Source organism: Sciurus carolinensis, chromosome 1 (genome assembly GCF_902686445.1).
Source record: "Sciurus carolinensis chromosome 1, mSciCar1.2, whole genome shotgun sequence".
Lineage (NCBI taxonomy): Eukaryota > Metazoa > Chordata > Mammalia > Rodentia > Sciuridae > Sciurus > Sciurus carolinensis.
In genome coordinates this window covers 43,959,419-43,979,399 of record NC_062213.1, presented here as the reverse complement: position 1 = coordinate 43,979,399, position 19,981 = coordinate 43,959,419, and the positions used below count along the sequence as shown (strand labels likewise).

The following is a 19,981-nucleotide window of genomic DNA, read 5'->3' as shown; positions in this document are numbered from 1 at the left end:
GTTCTAAATTCAGTACTACCCCACAGGAGATACAGACAAAGGGGGCACAGGATGGAATTAGAAAAAGCTTAAATGGAATCCAGAAAGTTCTGTGGTAGACAACTGATAATCTCCTTAATGAAGAAAAAAACGTAAAGAATATCTAATCATCTCATCTTTCCCCAAAGGGAAAACACATTTTTGGTTTGGGTTAAGTAACTAAGGTTTTTGCAGAGGGGGAAAAATGTCATGGGAAATGGAAAAATCTCTCTAATGTCTGTAGCACATGAAATATCTAAGTAGTAAAATATTAAAGGGCAAAAGGGAATGTCTGTAAAAATATATATAGTGCACATGTTGGAGGAAAAGTGAGACTGAACAGTTGTCACTGAAAGAGCATTTGGTATATAAACTTGAACATTCCTTTTCAAATTCAGCTTCTCAGAGGCTTGACTTCAGATGACCGAGCATTTTCAACATTATCATTGCCTTTATCATTCTTTATGCGGATAAACACAACTGTTAAAATTATACCTAAAAGAGAAAACCCAGGGTCAAATAGATGGAATCTTCGAATCAAAAGTAGAATCTTCTTAGGAAAAAGTGACTCACACAGCTTCGTTTTTGTTTGTGGTTCAACAAAGTTTTGTTGTCCTAGTGAACAAGGGACTCCAGATTTTTACTTTCTTGGGTAAGTAATCACTGGACAGTGGTGTTTATCAAGTTCCAAGTCAGATCTAACTTGCTGGCTGTCACTGGGCCTCTACCAGGGGCTAGAGCCCAGTGTCTTACACTCCTGAGTGGACAAGCCTCTGACAGCATTCCTGAAGTTTGTACATATTCAAATAGTGGTTCAGTCCTCCTTTCTTAGGGAACAGTCCTATCAGAACAACCAGAGAGCTGTACTGACCTGTCACCTACTTAAAGCCTACTTTGATTGTGTCTATATAAAAAATACATTTTCTCTGACACCTTCCTCGTGGTTTTAGCCTAGGTTATTAAAGGACCTTAAGTAGACTGCCTGAGCTTTCTGGTTTCTCCCATCTCTGAGGCCTACAAAATTGCACTGTGCACCTTAGCACTAAGTGTTATTATCAAAAACCACTATGAAAAAGGGATTATTAAAGGAAATTAACCTATCAGTACATTTGCAAGAAATATCATAGCAGAAAAGACTGGATGCTCAGAAGACCATTAAGAATCTTTTAATAACTCCAACCTTATTTCAAAAGAATAAGAATATGAAACTGTAAGATCCTATTAATTCTACCCCTATATCTTTCCCCAAACTCTTCCATTCTTTCACTTGTGGTAGGATTACCGGATTAAGTGAGTGTGTAGGAAAAATTTCTATTTGGTACATAAACTCAAAAATCCTTTCAAGGTAGTTAGACAAAATAATAGAGGAGGTAGAGGGGAGCTTGGTAAGTGGGTAGGACCTCCAAGAGCCAGTTTCATTAGTGTGAAAGATGTACAGCAGGCGTGGTTCTCAGGGAGGCACGGTGGCTGCTGTGCATGTTAGGGTGGGCTGAAACCATATCATGAAGACCCTCCCATGTCAGAAGGGTATAAGAAAGGATATCTTTTTTTAGGCCCATAAATCATACTGCATCATGACAGCTTGGGTCATGGGAGAAAAGACCAGAGGTAAAGAATAATCAAGAATACTTGGAATAATCCCAGTCCCCCTCTTTATTAGAGAAAGTCTGTGAAACTGTGTTAACCCCTTCAGTCAGGTGCACCTGTGGTGTGGGTAACAGTTGAAAAGGGAATTACTACAGTAGACACTGAGTTGTTGGCAAAGAGAGCAAGCTCCAAGAGGGGGCTTGCTGGGAGCCAAGGTAGTCAGGGCTGTGATGCAGTGGGGCTGTTCTGAGTCATAAAGAATCAGGGTCCAGTCATGAAAATAAACAAAGGGCAATTTTGCAACATTCCAGGCATCTCTACATCTCCACTGGAAGGCTAATGTCTACCTATTCCAAAAATATCTGTCAGAGACCATACCTCTGTACCTGTATGTTTCCATCCCCACCAAGCTCAGTGCCAGACCCATAGCTGGGGCACAGCAACTGCGTTACTTTTTTTTTCATCATGGAAGCTTCATAACTAGGCTTAGAATATAATTTATGCTTTAAAGCTTGACAGGGTTTGCATCCTTATGTCCCTCAGGGCCCATGGTGCTGTGGGGAGGTGGTGAAACCTCTGAATCAGGGTCTTCTGAAAGGAAGGTCTTCTAATCATTCAGGGAATGCTCTCAAAGAGGACCATAGAACCCAGCCCTTTCCTCCTCGCTCATTTTTTCCCTGCCATGAAGTGAACAGCTTGGCTCTGCCACACACTTCTGTGACCATATGTTCCCTCCCCATGGACCCAAAAGCAAGAGGTCAATAAATTATGGATTGGAACCTCTGAAACTGTGAACCAAACAAATCTTTTTAAGTTGATGATCTCCGGTATTTGATACAGTATTGTTAAACTGACACAAAGTCTTTTATATTTCCTAAACTAAAAAGACAGTGATATGGATAAGGTCATTCTAAAGCAATCTGTCCAATCCAGGAAAGTTTGATGTGGTTAGTTAGAGATTTCTGACTTGTGCCTATCTTGCCATGTAAGCATCTAGCAGACGAATCCATGAAGGCAGGCACTAAGAAGAACTCATGTTCCTGAGGGCTAGCTAGCACAGGAACCCTTGAACCTGAGGAGCTGTACTCACCAATGACCAGAAGGGTTGTCAGGAGTATACCAACTGCCATACCCACAGTGGGCCTCCCTTCCTGGCTACCTACTGGCCGGAAACAACTCCCATCCACACATGTGCAGAAAGTAACTGAAAAACAGAACAGTATTTGGTACGATAAAATTTCAAGTGAATAGTGCAGAATTCTACATCAAAGACAAAAATTCCTTTCAACTTCCCATGCTGACAGATATTATCCTAAGTTTCCCATCGCAAAATATCTACCTGGTAAAGAGACAGTCCCTTCCAAGGGTGGCCGACCCCCATCATTGATGCGGATGGAGATTTTATAAAGTCTCTCCTCAAAGTCTGTGTGCTTGGTGGAGAGTCTGGCATGAGTACCTGTCAAAACAGAGGAAAAATGAATGACATGAAACCACAAATTCTAGAGCCCTGGATCACCAGGAATAGAACTCGACTTTGCATCGTATACAAAGTTGGGAAGTGGTTTGAGATGAGTTACATTACCCAAAGTCATCACCTATATCCTTCGACACGTGTCTTCTCATAATGCTAAAGAGTTAAATCATCCTTTAAGTTCTCAATTCTTGATTTCTAGATAGAAACAAATACAATTCCTTCCAGTAGTTGGCTCTGTAAGAGTTGCCCTAAAGACTCAAGTAGCAAATATAAAAACGTTTCCTCCTAAGTGACATACAGGGTGAGATTCCTGTGAGCTTTCAGTCACAGCATTTTAATCAAGGGACGAATATGTTAGCATGTTTCCTGCTTGTTCCTGGCTAACAATATCTTATTTAGCTTATATTGTTGACTCATTAACATTGAGCTCACAGCCAGCAGCACCATGACCCTGCCCATAGGCGGCGTATCTACCATGTGTACTCTCTCTCTCAGGCACGTCATGGCCTTCTTTCACTTAGGAACAGTCAGCAGCACTACACTCTGCTTTGGAGCCATTAAAATAACGAAATCACCAATGAAAAGCAAACACACCCAAAACGAGGCACTAAGTAGGCTGCTAAGATCACTTGCTAACAATGTGAGAGCAAAATCCACAGGCCAAGCGTCACCTTGTTCATCCCCGGCTGGGACTGTGCACTCTGCCAGGGTCCATGAATGCAGCAGCTTTATTAAGTATCGGTTTGGGAATTACAAATATTAGCTAGATGATTTATAAACCTATAAGTAATGAGAATTGACTGTCCATGGCATGGCGATTAGAGAGTACGTGGAAAAGAACTTCTATAGACCTGATCCTGAGTCTCTAACCTGCTGCTGGTGAGCTGTGTGACACCAGTAAGTCATTGCATCAGTAGCCCTCAATCTCTTCAAGCCCTGAAATAAGGGGACAGTATCCCAACGTTCAGAGTATTTCCTTTTATTCTTCTTCTATAGAAAATTAAGAGTGCAAAATAAGACTCAAATTTCTAGAGACAGTTTTGATCTTGTTGCAACTCCCTCTTCTTACACCCTCCCTATTCACATATATACCTAGAAACTTTCCAGAGTTTGGGGAAAGATTTTTGGATTTCAAAATTATTTTGGTGTACACTTCCATTTCTAGAGAAGATGGAATAACAGGGATCAGATTTGCCATCTGCCAAAAACAGCTAAAAGAACAAATTATGAAACCATGGTTTTAAAGACATTGGCTTTTAGACAACAAAGGACAACCATCCCTGAAAGATAGATGATATATGTCCTACCATTGCCTCTAGCTTAGAAGGTCCAGGCATGACCTTGAATTGAGGCAATGGAGCTGAATAAGGAGATGTCAAGGCAACTAGAGGTCACAGAAGCACATGCCTGGGAGACAGCACCTGTGCACATACCAAAGTCCTTAACTGAGTACTGGTCGAAGTGTATACATAAGGTAGCTACCTAAGCTGGGGAATGAGCCTCCTAATAGAACAATTAAAACAATCTGTGAACTCCAAAGGGCCAGGAACTGTTCCTGCTCCCAAGAACCAGAAACGTCATAATTCAAGGGGCATCAGGTAGAGTTCACAGAAGGGTTTTGTCTCAGGCATTTGGAAAAATTAGCCCTAAAATAAACATTGCCCTTGTCCTGTTTAACCAAACAAAATTGTTTAAAATTGATGCTTTCACATTGTTTTAAAACACTTTCCAAGTAACTGCAGCTCAAGAATATTTTTGGAAATATAAAAATATTCAGCATCCAAACACCTAACTTAATAAAAAAAAAAAAATGAAACATCCAAAAGGAGAAAAATGAGAAAGCAAGCAGTCAAAAACTACCCAGAAATGACTCATGACAAAAACAGTGTACAAGGACAAGTTACTGTGACCATATTCTGCATATGTAGGAAGCTAGAAGAAAAATTGGGAATGTTATGTTTAAATATGAAGACCCAAATTATAGAGATAAAAACTAAAAATTTTTTTTGAAAAAAGATGAGATTAACATCAAATTGGATATAATCAGCGATTTTTTTAAAGATGTAGAAACTATCAAAAATGGAGAAAAACAAAGTTAACAGGGCATCAGTGAACTTTGATGAACTTCAAGTGGCATAAATACATGTATGATTGCATTTCTTTTCTTTTTTGGTATGATTGCATTTCTGTAGGGGAAGAAAGTGAAAAGAAAAAATTATTAAATAATGACTAATAATTTTCCAATTTTGATGAAAACTCTAAGCCCTCATTCCAGAAAATTATTAAATGTCAGGAACAAGAAAAATGAATAAAATTACACCATGGCAGGTAATCAAGTTGCTTTAAAGGAAAATCATCTCAAAAATTTTTAAAGGAGTTCAGCCATATGTTCTCTGGTCATGATGGAATTAAATTAGAACCAGAAATATGTATAAAATATTCCCCAAATATTTGGAAACTAAACACAGGTCAAGGAAGAAATCTAAAGGAATATTAAAGTATTTTAAATTAATGAGAATGAATACAGAGTTTATTAAACTATGAGGAATGCAGCTAACATAAATTTATGGCAGATGAATTTAGAGCACAAAATGCCTATGACGAAGAAAAAAAGTTCTCTAGTTGCCACAGCTTCTACACTAATGCAACAAGAACAAAATAAGCATAATATAAGAGAATAAAGGAAATAAGATCTAGACAATCAAATATAAAACCACTGAGGAAACCAATAGCTGGTTCTTTGAAAATGCCAATAAAATTAAATTCCAACTAGATTTATCAGAAAAAAAAATTTACTAATGTCAGAATGAAGTGATATCACTACATATCTGCATATACTAAGATAATATAAATAACTGTATACCAACTGATTCAACAAATCAAACAAAATACATTATTTGAAAGATGTAAAAAATTTCCAAACTCATTCTATAAGGTCACATTGGTGATACCAAAATCAGATGGACCTTAAATGAAAAATATGGAGCCGCGCCCCCCACCCCCACACTGTGGACGGACACTAGTTACTGAGCCCTCTGGCCTGCACCCTGCTGGGGCTCCCCAGCTTCTTTGGAGGCTGGTGCAGGCATTTTGAATTATTCTTGAGGGTGTGGCCACCATCATTGGAAGGGAAGCTCCCTTCCTGAGACACCTACAGGAGACTGGAGGCCCTCTATTTACTCACATCCTACACCCCTCCCCATCCTCACAACAAGAAATACTGTAAATAGTAATCGAACTCATTCTGTTTATTACAATAATGTTAAAGTCTTTATAGGGGCTATCTGTTTCAGGGCTGCATTTTCTCTGTATTGGGTGCTGCTCTTGTTGATCTCCGCTTCAAAGGAGAGGTACTGGAAAACTACAATGTCATAATAAGCTGCAGGGGGGAAACTTCAGTATCTCAGATCTTCACTGCTGGAGGGGAGTATACAAAAAAAATTTTTAAAAAAATATATACATATATATAGAAAAAACAGGGGAAGAAAGAGTCCCTAACAAACCAAGAATTTTGATAGAATGCAATGACCACATGGCAGTAGAAATGACAGAAAAAGAATTTAGAATCTGCATAATTAAAATGATCCATGAAGCAAACGTCGAGATAAGAGAGCAAATGGCAGGCAATGCATGATCGTTACAGTAAACAGTTAAAAGAGCAAATGCAGGAAGTAAAAGAACACTTCAATAAAGAGATAGAGATTCTGAAAAAACAAACAAACAAATACTTGAAATGAAAGAAACAGTAAACCAAATTAAAAACTCAATAGAAAGCATCACCAACAGAATAGATCTCGTGGAAAATAATCTCAGACAATGAAGAAAATATTTAATCTTGAAAATAAAGTTGAACTAACTGAGAAGATATTATGAAGTCATGAATGGAACCTCCAAGAACTATGGGACATCATGAAAAGACCAAATTTAAGAATTATTGGGACTGAGGAAGGCAGAGAGAACAAACCAAAGGAATGAACAACCTGTTCAATGAAATAATATCAGAAAATTTCCCAAACCTGAAAAATGAAATGAAAATCAAATAGAAGAGGCTTACAGAACACCAGGTGCACAAAATTACAACAGATCCACACCAAGATACATTATAATGAAAATACCTCACATACAAGATAAAGATAGGATTTTAAAGACTGTGAGAGAATAATGAATCAAATATCATTACCCTATGTAAATTTATGATTACACAAATGGTATGCCTTGACTCCATGTACAAATAGAGAAACAACATGTATCCCATTTGTATACAATAAAAAAAAAAAGACTGAGAGAAAAGCATCAGATTACATATAAAGGGAAACCAATATGGATATCAGCAGATTTCTCAGCCCAGACTCTAAAAGCAAGAAGGGCCTGGAACAATATATTTCAAGCTCTGAAAGAACATGGATGCCAAAGAATCCTATACCCAGCAAAACTAACCTTCAGATTTGATGGATGAAATAAAATCTTTCCACGATGAACGAAAGTTAAAAGAATTTACAAATAGAAAGCCTGCCCTACAGAACATACTCAGCAAAATATTTCATGAGGAGGAAGTAAAAAACAATACAGGTCAGCAAAGGGAGGAACCACCCTAAAGGAAAAGCCAATCAAAGGAGAAACCAAGTCAAGTTAAAAACCAAAAATAAGCCAAAATGACCAGGAATACAAATCATATCGCAATAATAACCCTGAATGTTAATTGCCTAAACTCAATAATCAAAAGACTAGACTGGTAGATTGGATTAAAAAGGAAGGCCCAACAATATGCTGCTTTCAAGAGACTCATCTCATAGAAAAAAGACATCCACAGACTAAAGGTGAAAGGATGGGGAAAAATATACCATGCACATGGATCCAGTAAAAAAAGCAGGGGTCTCCATCCTTAATCAGATAAAGTGGACTTCAAATCTAAGTTAGTCAGAAGGGATAAAGAAGGACATTTCATACTGCTTAATGGAAGCACAAAACAGCAAGATAACAATTTTAAATATTTATGCCCCAAACAATGGAGCATCTGTGTACGTCAAACAAACCCTTCTCAATTTTAAGACTCAAATAGACCAAAACACAATAATAGTGGGAGACTTTAACATACCCCTGTCACCATTGGATAGATCCTCCAAACAAAAACTGAAAAAAACTATAGAACTAAATAATATAATCAATGATATAGACTTAATGGACATTTACAGAGTATTTCATCCATCATCAAGTAAATATACTTTCTTCTCAGCAGCTCATGGATCCTTCTCTAAAATAGACCAAATGCTATGCCACAAAGAAGTCATTAGTAAATACAAAAAAACAGAGATCCTACCTTGTATCCTATCAGACCATAATGGAATGCAATTAGAAATCAATGATAAAAATAACAAACAAAAACTACTCATATACCTGGAGACTAAATAATATGCTATTGAATGATGCAATGATAACAGAAGACATCAGGGAAGAAATAAAAAAATTCTTAGAGGTAAATGAGAACAATGACACAACATATCAAAATCTCTGGGACACTCTGAAAGCAGTACTAAGAGGAAAGTTCATTGCATTGAGCTCATACATTAAAAAATAAAGTCAACAACTAAATGACCTAACATTATATCTCAAAGCCCTAGAAAAAGAACAGATCAACACCAAAAATAGAAGACAGGAAATAATTAAAATCAGAGCTGAAATCAATGAAATTGAAACAAGAGAAACAATTCAAAAAATTGACAAAACAAAAAGTTGGTTTTTTGAAAAAATAAAACTGATAAACCCCTAACCACATTAATAAAGAGAAGGAGAGAGAAAACTCAAATACTAGAATTTGTGATGAAAAAGGAAAGATCATGACAGACACCACTGAAATACATAATTAGAAGCTACTTTGAAAATCTAGACTCCAACAAAATAGAAAATTTCAAAGACATTGACTAATTTTTAGAGACATATGATCCTCCCAAACTGAATCAGGAAGACATACACAATTTAAACAGATCAATTTCAAGCACCAAAATAGAAGAAGCCATCAAAAGCCTACCAACCAAGAAAAGCCCAGGACCAGATGGATTTTTAGCCAAATTCTACAAGACCTTTAAAGAAGAACTAATACCAATACTCCTCAAAGTATTCCAGGAAATAGAAAAGGAGGGAACCCTTCCAAATTCATTCTGTGAGGCTAGTATCACTCTGATACCAAAACCAGACAAAGATTCATCAAGGAAAGAAAACTTTAGACCAATATCCCTGATGAACATAGATGCAAAAATCCTTAACAAAATACTGGCAAATCACATACAAAAATATATTAAAAAGATAGTGCACCATGATCAAGTAGGGTTTATCCCAGGGATGCAAGGTTGGTTCAACATCCAGAAATCAATAAATGTATTTCATCATGTCAACAGACTTAAAGAATCAAATGGTTATTTCAATAGATGCTGAGAAAGCATTTGATAAAATATAGCACCCCTTCATGCTTAAAACATTAGAAAAAAAAAGGAATAGTAGGAACATACCTCAACATTGTAAAGGCTATCTATCTATGCTAAGCCCACAGCCAATATCATTCTTAATGGAGAAAAACTGAAAGCATTCCCTCTAAAAACTGGAATAAGACAGGGATGCCCTCTTTCACCACTTCTATCCAACATCATCCTTGAAACATCTGCCAGAGCAATTAGACCAAAGAAATTAAAGGGATACAAATAGGAAAAGAAGAACCTGAGCTGTCACTATTTGCTGATGACATGATCCTATACTTAGAAGATCCAAAAAAAACTCCACTAGAAAACTTCTAGAACTAATAAATGAATTCAGCAAAGTAGGATATAAAATCAATGTGTAAATCTAATGCATTTCTATTCATAAATGATGAATCCTCGGAAAGAAAAATTAGGAAAACCACTCCATTCACAATAGCCTCAAAAAAAAAAAAAAAAAAAACTTGGGAATTAATCTAAAAAAAGAGGTGAAAGACCTCTACAATGAAAACTACAAAACACTAAAGAAAGAAATTGAACAAAATCTTAGATAATGGAAAGATCTCCCATGTTCTTGGATAGGCAGAATTAACATTGTCAAAATGGCCATTCTCCATACTACCAAAAGTGCTATACAGATTCAATGCAATTCCAATTAAAATCCCAATGACGTACCTTACAGAAATAGAGCAAGCAATCATGAAATTCATCTGGAAGAATAAGAAACCCAGAATAGCTAAAGCAATCCTTGGCAGAAAGCGTGAAGCAGGGGGTATCGCAATACCAGATCTTAAACTCTACTACAAAGCAATAGTAACAAAAACGGCATGGTATTGGTACCAAAATAGAAAGGTGGATCAATGGTACAGAATAGAGGACATGGATACAAACCCAAATAAATACAATTTTCTCAAACTAGACAAAGGGGCCAAAAATATGCAATGGAGAAAAGATAGCCTCTTCAACAAATGGTATGGGAAAATTGGAAATCCATATGCAACAGAATGAAACTAAACCCATATCTCTCACCATGCACGAAACTAAACTCGAAATGGATTAAGGACCTCGGAATCAGACCAGTGACCCTGCAGATTATAGAAGAAAAAGTAGGTCCAGAGCTTCAACATGTCGGCTTAGGACCAGACTTCCTCAACAGGACTCCCATAGCACAAGAAATAAAAGCAAGAATCAACAACTGGGATAGATTCAAACTAAAAAGCTTTCTCTCAGCAAAGGAAACTATCAGCAATGTGAAGAGAGAGCCTACAGAGTGGGAGAATATCTTTGCCAATCATACTTCAGATAGAGCACTAGTTTCCAGAATCTATAAAGAACTCAAAAAACTCTACACCAAGAATGCAAGTAATCCAATCAACAAATGGACTAAGGAAATGAACAGACACTTCACAAAAGAAGATCTACAAGCAATCAACAAACATATGGAAAAATGTTCAACATCTCTAGTAATAAGAGAAATGCAAATCAAAACCACCCTAAGATTCCATCTCACCCCAATTAGAATGGTGATTATCAAGAATACAGGCAACAACAGGTGTTGGCGAGGATGTGGGGAGAAAGGTACACTCATGCATTGCTGGTGGGGCTGCAAATTAGTGCAGCCACTCTGGAAAGCAGTATGGAGACTCCTTAGAAAACTTGGAATGGAACCACCATTTGACCCAGTTATCCCACTCCTTGGCCTATACCCAAAGGACTTAAAATCAACATACTACAGAGATACAGCCACATCAATGTTGATTGCTGCTCAATTCACCATAGCCAGATTGTGGAACCAACCTAGATGCCCTTCAGTTGATGAATGGATAAAGAAACTGTGGTATATATATACAATGGAATATTACTCAGCCATAAAGAATGATAAAATTATGGCATTTGTAGGCAAATGGATGAAATTGGAGAATATCATGCTAAGTGAGATAAGCCAATCTCAAAAAACCAAAGGATGAATGATATCGCTAATAAGTAGATGATGACACATAATGGGGGGTGAGAGGGGTTAGTGTTAGGGTTAGAGTTAGGGTTAGGGAGGGGGGCAGGAATGGAGAAAGGAGGACTGTATAGAGGGAAAAGAGGGGTGGGAGGGGTGGGGGGAAGGGAAAAAATAACAGAATGAATCAACCAACATTACCCTATGTAAATTTATGATTACACAAATGGTATGCCTTTACGCCATGTACAAACAGAGAAACAACATGTATCCCATTTGTTTACAATAAAAAAAAAAAAAAATGGCCATTCTACCAAAGGCGCTATACAGATTCAATGCAATTCCAATTAAAATCCCAATGACATTCCTCATAGAAATAGAGAAAGCAATCATGAACTTCATCTGGAAGAACAAGAGAACTTGAATAACCAAAACAACCCCGAGTAGAAAAAGTGAAGCAGGAGGTATCACAATACCATACCTTAAAGTATACTACAGAGCAACAGTAACTAAACGGCATGGTATTGGCACCAAAATAGACAGGCAGACCAATAGTACAGAATAGAAGACACAGAGACAAAAACCACATAAATACAGTCACCTCATACTAGACAAAGGAGCCAAAAATATACAATGGAGAAAAGATAGCCTGTTCAACAAATGGTGCTGGCAAAACTGGAAATCGATATGCAGTAAAATGAAATTAAACCTCTAACTCTCACCCTGCATAAAACTCAACTCAGGATCAAGGACTTAGGAATTAGACCAGAGACCCTGCACCTAACAGAAGACAAAGTAGGCCTGAATCTCATTATGTTGGCTTAGGAAACCTCAACAAGACTCCCAAAGCACAAGAAATCAAGCTAGAATCAATAAATGGGATGAACTCAAACTAAAAAGTTTTCTCAGCAAAGGATAAAATCAAGAACATGAAGAGAGAGCCTACAGAGTGGGAGAAAATCTTTTCCACATGCACTTCAGATAGAGATAATTGCTCCTAAATTTATAAAGAATTTAAAAACCTTTACACCAAAAATACAAAGAACTCAATAAATGGGCCAAGGAACTTGACAGACACTTTACAGAAGACATACAGGCAATTAATAAATATATGAAAAAGTGTTCATCTCTAGTAATTAAAGAAATGCAAATTAAAACAACTCTAAGATTTCATCTTACTCCAATTGGAATGGCTATTATCAAGAACACAAACAATAATAGATGTTGGTGTGGATGTGGGAAAAAAGGCACTCTTTTACATTGCTGCCACTCGTTTCTTGTAAGAAACAATACACATTTTTTTCATTTTCAACCTAAAATATGAAAGCACACGTCCGTACAAAAATACTTGTTCCTCAGTGTTTCTTCCCGGAACATGGAAGCAGCTCTGTTGAGTTCTGAAAACCCACCGAGGCAAATACAACTTCATTTCATCACCCGTCGGTCTTTTCCTGATAGAGTTTTGACAACTCACCATTGATCTTGGAAACCTCCCAGTCGTTCTGTAAGCTTTCACTGCCAAGGGCGAATGTAAATTGGGGACCCCGAAATGACTGCTGGTCATCATCAGTGGCCTCAAAAATGACACTCCCAGGTGCAGAGAGGGGATGGCAGAGAAACAGGCCCGAGTAGTCTTTGGCTAGCCTTGGGGGGTTGTCATTCACATCTGTGAGGGTCAGGTGGAAATTCGACGTGGATCTCAAAGATGACCCGCCTAAGGAATTGAATAATTGAAAATGATATCAGCATGCTCATTTTCCTCTCAGAAACAAAGAATATTTTTTCTTTAAAAAAAAAAAAAGCATTATGTCTACTGAGGTAGTAGAAAGAAGAGAAACTTTGAGAATCAAAAACTTGGTTTTACTACTGGTTAAAGATCTGTGCCGAATATGTCACATATTATTTTCAAAATAACTCTGTGCATTCACAGATGAGAAGACTGCGGCTCAGGAGTGGTGCAGCTTACCCAAGGTCACACAGCTAGTGAGCTAGTGAGTGGTAGAAAGGCTTCCAGGACAGGAAGGAAGTCTCATGCCCACACCCTTCATTGCTCCTTATCACCACCTTTGGCATAAAAATCCAGTTTTTCAAAACCTCAGTTCTTCAGCTGAGAAACATGTAGCTTTGTGAGAATCTCACATGTAAGTGAATATTCTAGAAAATAGTAAAAGTCTGCACAAATATTTGCCAGGCTTATAGAGATGAAAAACACGTTCCCTGCTGCATGACCAGTTGGTAGCTGAGTGACCTTGGGCCAGTTATATAATTTCTCAGTGCCTTGGTCTTCTTGGCAATAAAACATTGTCAACTGTAAAACCTTCTGCGTATGTCACGTGAGGAGTAAGTTGTTAGGCTAAGTGCATGGAAAGGGTCTATCAGTGCAATGGAAACAGACTATATTTTCCCCCTGCCTTCAAACAAGTTTCCACAATTTCTGATTCTGCTTCAGTTCCCGTAAGCCCTGTTTTCTTGCCTCTTCTCTGATTCCAGTAAAGCCTGTTTTCTTGCTTCTCAACTGTCTTCTACACCCTGACTGCTCTAAACCAGAGAAAAATCCCCTGGTGTTCTTGAAGTCATTTTGTCTATTTACTTTGTTTCAGTGCCAACGACTGAAAATGGAACAGGGTTTTGGACTGTGGTCTTGAATCCCGAGACTTATAAAATGTGAGAAGCCCTTCGGACACTGAAGTGAAGTGTTGATTCCCGGGGCATGATGTAGAGGAGCGAGAGGCCTAAGGGCTCAGCCAGAAACTTCCTGCTGGTTAACTGGGAGCTTTTAAATCAAGAGTTAAATGTATACAATGTGATCGTGGAATGCGCTCAACCCAAGGCCAGCGACAGACAGGGCCCATCCACGCACACATTCGTTTCGAAGTTGGCGCCCGGTTCTGCATTTCTGCCTGCTTCAGTTTAACTAGACTGCTTTAATTTTTTTCTTTAACCTTTTCGCATACATGGATTGTTTTTATGATTCCCTTCTCTGTTCCCCATTCCAGCCTCCAATTTCAGGCTTCACCTTTTTAAAATGTATTTATGGTCTAAAACTATATTTAGTAGTAATTTGTTCAATTCTCATTTTTTAGTAAGCCAAGTTGATGTATCTACAATTTAATTACAGTGTCTGACCTGCATAATTCCTACTGTACATTGGCAAAATCCATTTAAATGCATAGAAGCTCCATGTTTTAATCGCCAGCCTTATCACCCAGAAGCATATGATTCCTGCTTATTTTTAACTTGAAAAATCCTCCTAGAATTCAATGTTCAGGGCCAGTAGGAGACAAGTATCAACTACAAATGAATTAAATGTATGCAAAGATTATATAGGGATGGTTCAAACATTCCGAGCCTATCTGTACAATAGTCTTCTTTCAAAAGTTCACCCTGTTTCATCAAAACAGATACCCTGGCCCCACTAAACCTACTGAACCAGAATCTCCAAGGGTAGACTCCTGGATCTCTATTGACAACTTGCCTGGTAATTCTGATACATATCAAAGCAGAGGAGATTCCATAAAACATTTTCTGCTTCAAAAAGGGTAAGACCTGAGGCCCTGCAATGTAAGGCTCAAGGACAGGTCAGCAGGCCACTGGTTTGACCTGGCTCCCAGGAGGAAACCCACGACTATTCCTTTGGAGGAGGCAGGGAAGGTCCAGGAGCCCCCACAAGGGAACGGCATCCTTAATGCCTGACCAGCCTTCAGGGTTGGCCCTGTCTTGGGGAAGCCTGCTCAGGGGCACAGCTGGTTCTGCCTTTAATAAAACCAGCAAGCATGGAGTGCTCCCCACACTTGGTCCCCTTCTAGTCCTTCCCCTTACCAGTTGTTCCGGCCTGGTGGTTTGACCTCAAGTTTCTCCCCCCCACCCCCCAGTTGTACTACTCCCTCTCATTACTATTGGTGCATCCCCACCCGCTTTATTTTCCTTACCTACTTCAGTGGCCACGACTTGTACACGATACACACTTTCTGCTTCCCTGTCCAGCGGAGCCACGCTAAAGATCTCACCAGTGCTGGAGTTAATTTTAAGCCAACCTCTTGTGTCGCCTGTCAGTGAGTAACTTCATAAAATGAGCAGAAGAGAAGAAAGCTGCATTACTTGGCACGAAAAAAAAGTTGGCACATGGCAACACTTTATCTGTATTATATTTACAACATGGAAAGAACCATTATCTCATTTTTCAGTTGCATATCACATTTTTAATTTGTTCTTTTTAGATATACATGATGGTATAACTTATTCTAATTAGAATCCCATTCTGTGGTTGCACTTGAACTTACACAGGTCTTGCATCCATATATAAACATAGGAAAGCTATGTCTGATTCATTCTGTCTTTCTTCTTCCCATCCTCCCTCTCTTCCCCTCATCTCCTTTGTCTAATCCAATGAACTTCTATTCTTATTGGGCATATCACATCTTTAAAAGGATTTGTTCATCCTTGCAGAGTGGTGTTTGCTCATTAGGAAAGATACGGTCACAAATGTGGTAAAAAAATTTATCTAGGGCTGGGGAGATAGCTCAGTCGGTAGAGTGCTCACCTTGAAAGCACAAGGCCCTGGGTTCGATCCCCAGCACCACAAAAAAAAAAATTATATATTCCTGGCAATCAAAGAATTCAAAGCAAAGCAACCCAGAAGCATATTTTAAAATCTCTCATCAAACTGTACCCTACAAGGAAACTGGAGCACCCAGTGATGGAGACACTGGATGAAATGAGAAGATAACCAGACTGCTGGTGGCACCGTGACTCCCTCATTCAACAAACACCAGTTGAGAGCTTAATATCAGGCAGCAGACCAACAGGGGGTTTACGCCAGTGGAGGAAGCAGATGTCAAGAGACAATTCCAATAAAATTGGTAAATATGATGGAAGGGGCCCACTGGAATCTCAGGAAATTTTATGGCAATCTGAAAAGCCTTTTATGAAGATGTTAACAGAGGCAAGAAAGGTGGTTCAAGCAGAATGGGGTGCACAAGCTAAGAGCAGAGAGCCCAAGAGAAAGCTTGTGTGTGAGGAACACACCACAGCAGTGTTGGAATACACAGAGGAAGGAGCAGATGGAGAAAGATGAGCCCTCCTATGTGAAGACTGACTGTGGGGCAGGCGGAGCAACCCTCCCACTGGCAAGTGGAAATGGAACCCAGTCATATTTGTGTTCTACATGGAACTCATTGGTAGAGGTTTGAAAGACGAATTTGAGAGACGAGACCTGAGCTATGGAAGATCAATAGGTACAGCCCTTTGGAAAGCAACACATCAAGGCTATAGAGATGTCCAGATATTTAGACTAAATACTCTCACTCCTGGATCACTTACCTAAATACATAATAGAAGTTTAAAGATTACATACACACATATATTCAAAATATTTTCTATGATGAAAAATGCTGAAAACAGCCTACATGTCCAGGAATAAAATGATCAAAATTATGCTTAAATTTTTCCCTTTTAAGTATAATGTATGTGCCAAGCATCGTGTACATGGGTACTGAACAAGAACTCTCTTTGTACTTGAATTATACCCTGAAAGAAGTGAGAATTTTTCTGAGGACTTGGAAAGAGGAGTCAGGTGATTTGGCTTGCTTTTAAAAATTTTTTATGTGTTATTAGTTATACATGAAAGTAGGATATATTTTGACATATTATTCATATGTGGAGTAAAACTTCTAATTCTTCTGGTTGTATGTGATGTAGCATTACACTGGGCATGTAATATATGCACACAAGGATATAGTAATGTCCTATTCATTCTACTATCTTTCCTTTTCCCATTCCCCCTCGCTTCCCTTCATTCTCCTTTGTCTAATCCAAAGTATTTCTATTCTTCCCTACCCGACCCTCTCATTATGAGTTATCATCTGCATATCAGAGAAAACATTTGACCTTTGATTTGGGGGGGATTGACTGATTTCACTTAGCATAGTAGTCTCCAGATCCATTCATTTTTCCAGCAAATGTCTTAAAGTTTTTATGACTGAATAATAATCCATTATGAGTATATAGCACATTTTCTTTATCAATTCATCTGTTGAAGGGCACTTAGGTTGGCTCCATAGTTTAGCTATTGTGAATTGAGCTGCTATAAACAATGATGTGGCTGCATCACTGTAGTATGCCGATTTTAAGTCCATTGGGTATAAACCAACAATAAATGTTGACGAGGATGTGGGGAAAAAGGTACAATCATACATTGCTGGTGGAACTGCAAATGGGTGCAACCACTGTGGAAAGCAGTATGGAGATTCCTCAGAAAACTTGGAATGACTTGCTTTTTTTAAAAAGCTCACTGACTGCAGAGCAGTGAATTGACACAGTAGTATAGGGCATGGTGGGGACAAAGATGGATCCACAGCTGAGAAGTTAGTGGGTTGGTCCATATGGGAGGAGTGAGAAGCATTTAGATTCTGGTTATATTTCAACAAAAGAATCTACAATATTTGCTGATGGATTCTAAATGTATGGAGCTGGAGAACTAAATTATCCAGGCCAAAAATGTGAGTCATCCTTAATTCTTTACTGACTTATTACTTGCATCTGAACTTATTGATCATTCCTGAGATACACTTTTCATTTGTCTTCCAGGACCCTTCTCAGTCTCCCTTGCTGACCTCAACTGCCTGACTCCAACTTCCTGGTATGTACATGCTTCCCTTGATCCATCAGAGAAATTTTCTTAATTGTTTTTGTTTTTCCCCACTTACAAACTAAAATTTTTATTCACTCATTTTGAACTAATGATTTTCATGGCATTTTCATGAAGGAGGTAGAAGCATTTGTTAGACAATGACTGTGTAATTTAGAAATTTTGCTCCCCATCATAATCTGTGACTCTGATATATATAGTACAGTATCTACACTACACTATGTAGTAAACCTCCTGTTTCTTTTTCTCTCTCCAAAACTAGAGAAGTACAGAATAAAACAGCAGATGCTAACTCTTCTAGCTTTGATTTGAGTTTGTCCCCCATGGGTTCATGTGTTGGTAGTCAGTGTGGTGATGTTGGGAGGTGGGCCCTTTGGTTAGTGGGGCAAAGTTGGAGGTCCTTGGGTCAATTGGGGATGTGCCCATTGGAACCCAATCTCTCCAGCTTCCTGTCAGGCAATATGATCTCTTCCCTTGCACACACTCCTACTGTTGTGATGAGCCATGCGGCCATGAGGCCCTCAGCAAAGCCCAGCCAATGCTGGTGCCATGTCCTTGAACCTTCCAAACCATAAAGTTAGCCTATCTCAGGTATTTGTTTATGGTAATGAAAACTGGACTAATATACTCCATGACAGATAATCCAAAAAGACCTTAAAACTCATTCTAAATGCTTAAAGGATAGCTCAATGGAATAAAAGATCGTCCTCAGAAGTTTAGAGAAACTTGGGAAATTGTCATTTGTAACCGTATGTATTAGTTAAGCCAGACCAGTGGCAAAACCAATGTTTGTTATGCCATAGACAATACAGGAAATGTTATACAATTGAAGCAAAAGATCTGAGTTCAAGACCTATCTATATGCTTAACTATATGATATTGAAGACTGTGTACTATTTAGATAGGTATATATGCACATATCTTGAGCAAATGATCATTGCACATTTTTAAGGCAAATCCATATAGGTTCTATCACACTTTAAAAAATGATTAAGAGTTGCTAAGATGGAAATATTAACATATTTTGTTTAGCCACTTCACCTTCAGCATTAGCCCTTCTATGGGTAGGGTGTGGTATGAGTCTTGCTGCCCTAGACCAGTTCCCTGGAAAGCCTAGGAATGTAAGCACCCTATATCCAGAAGATTCTCTTAACCCTCTATGGTGGCCTCATCTGTTTAGTTGGGCTTTTGCTTCTTTCTGTTTAGGACTGTAGCCCACCTTAGGGGCTGGAATCTCTTCCCAGCCCCCATGACCGACTCAGACACAGGACCTGGCTCTCACTCTGGGAGGTGAATTTCATACCTTCCACTCACCAGCCCTTGGCTAGAACCAAACCTGATGCTGCCTCCCACTTGTCTGAAGCATATGCCTGGCTGAGGCCACAGATAGTTGGCTGCTAGCTCAGGAGAGAGCCCTGGAGCCAGCTTACCTTCCCCTCACTCCTCATCCCTCTGGCTGTGGTTGCCCCAGGCCACAAGGTCTACCCAGCCCTGTTCCCTGTACCTGATGGCCAAACCTTCAGGATCCCAGGCAGTCACATTGCCCACTTTAGTGCCAACAGCAACATCCTCTTTGACTTTCCCTTGGAATACATCCTGGGAAAATACGGGCGCTTCATTCACATCTGTTACAATAAGTTTGAACGAGGCAAAAGAACTTGCGTTGTATGTTACTCCAGACACAAGAGGCTCAGGATTTTCTGCTTTGAACACGATGCTGGAAAAAGCTGCTGTTTCAAAGTCAAGAGGCTGTGGATAGGGGAGAAAACCTGGGTTATATTTTGTTCCTTAAAAGAGTCATTCCCTCTAAACCTTTAAACTCTCATACAGAGTAGTGGTTC

At 38.8% G+C, this 19,981-nt stretch overlaps 1 protein-coding gene across 1 annotated transcript in view; it reads right to left on the bottom strand.

Moving 5' to 3' along the window:
* Nucleotides 1–412: 412 nt before the first annotated feature.
* Nucleotides 413–19,981, bottom strand: part of Cdh17 (cadherin 17) — a 62,292-nt gene continuing 42,723 nt past the window's right edge. Inside the window, exons 12-17 of the mRNA XM_047546156.1 lie at nucleotides 19,645–19,889; nucleotides 15,424–15,554; nucleotides 12,969–13,208; nucleotides 2,945–3,061; nucleotides 2,696–2,809; nucleotides 413–513 (exon numbers count right to left, since the gene is read on the bottom strand). Coding sequence (XP_047402112.1) covers nucleotides 413–513; nucleotides 2,696–2,809; nucleotides 2,945–3,061; nucleotides 12,969–13,208; nucleotides 15,424–15,554; nucleotides 19,645–19,889 — 948 coding nt within the window. The remainder of the gene's footprint in view (nucleotides 514–2,695; nucleotides 2,810–2,944; nucleotides 3,062–12,968; nucleotides 13,209–15,423; nucleotides 15,555–19,644; nucleotides 19,890–19,981) is intronic.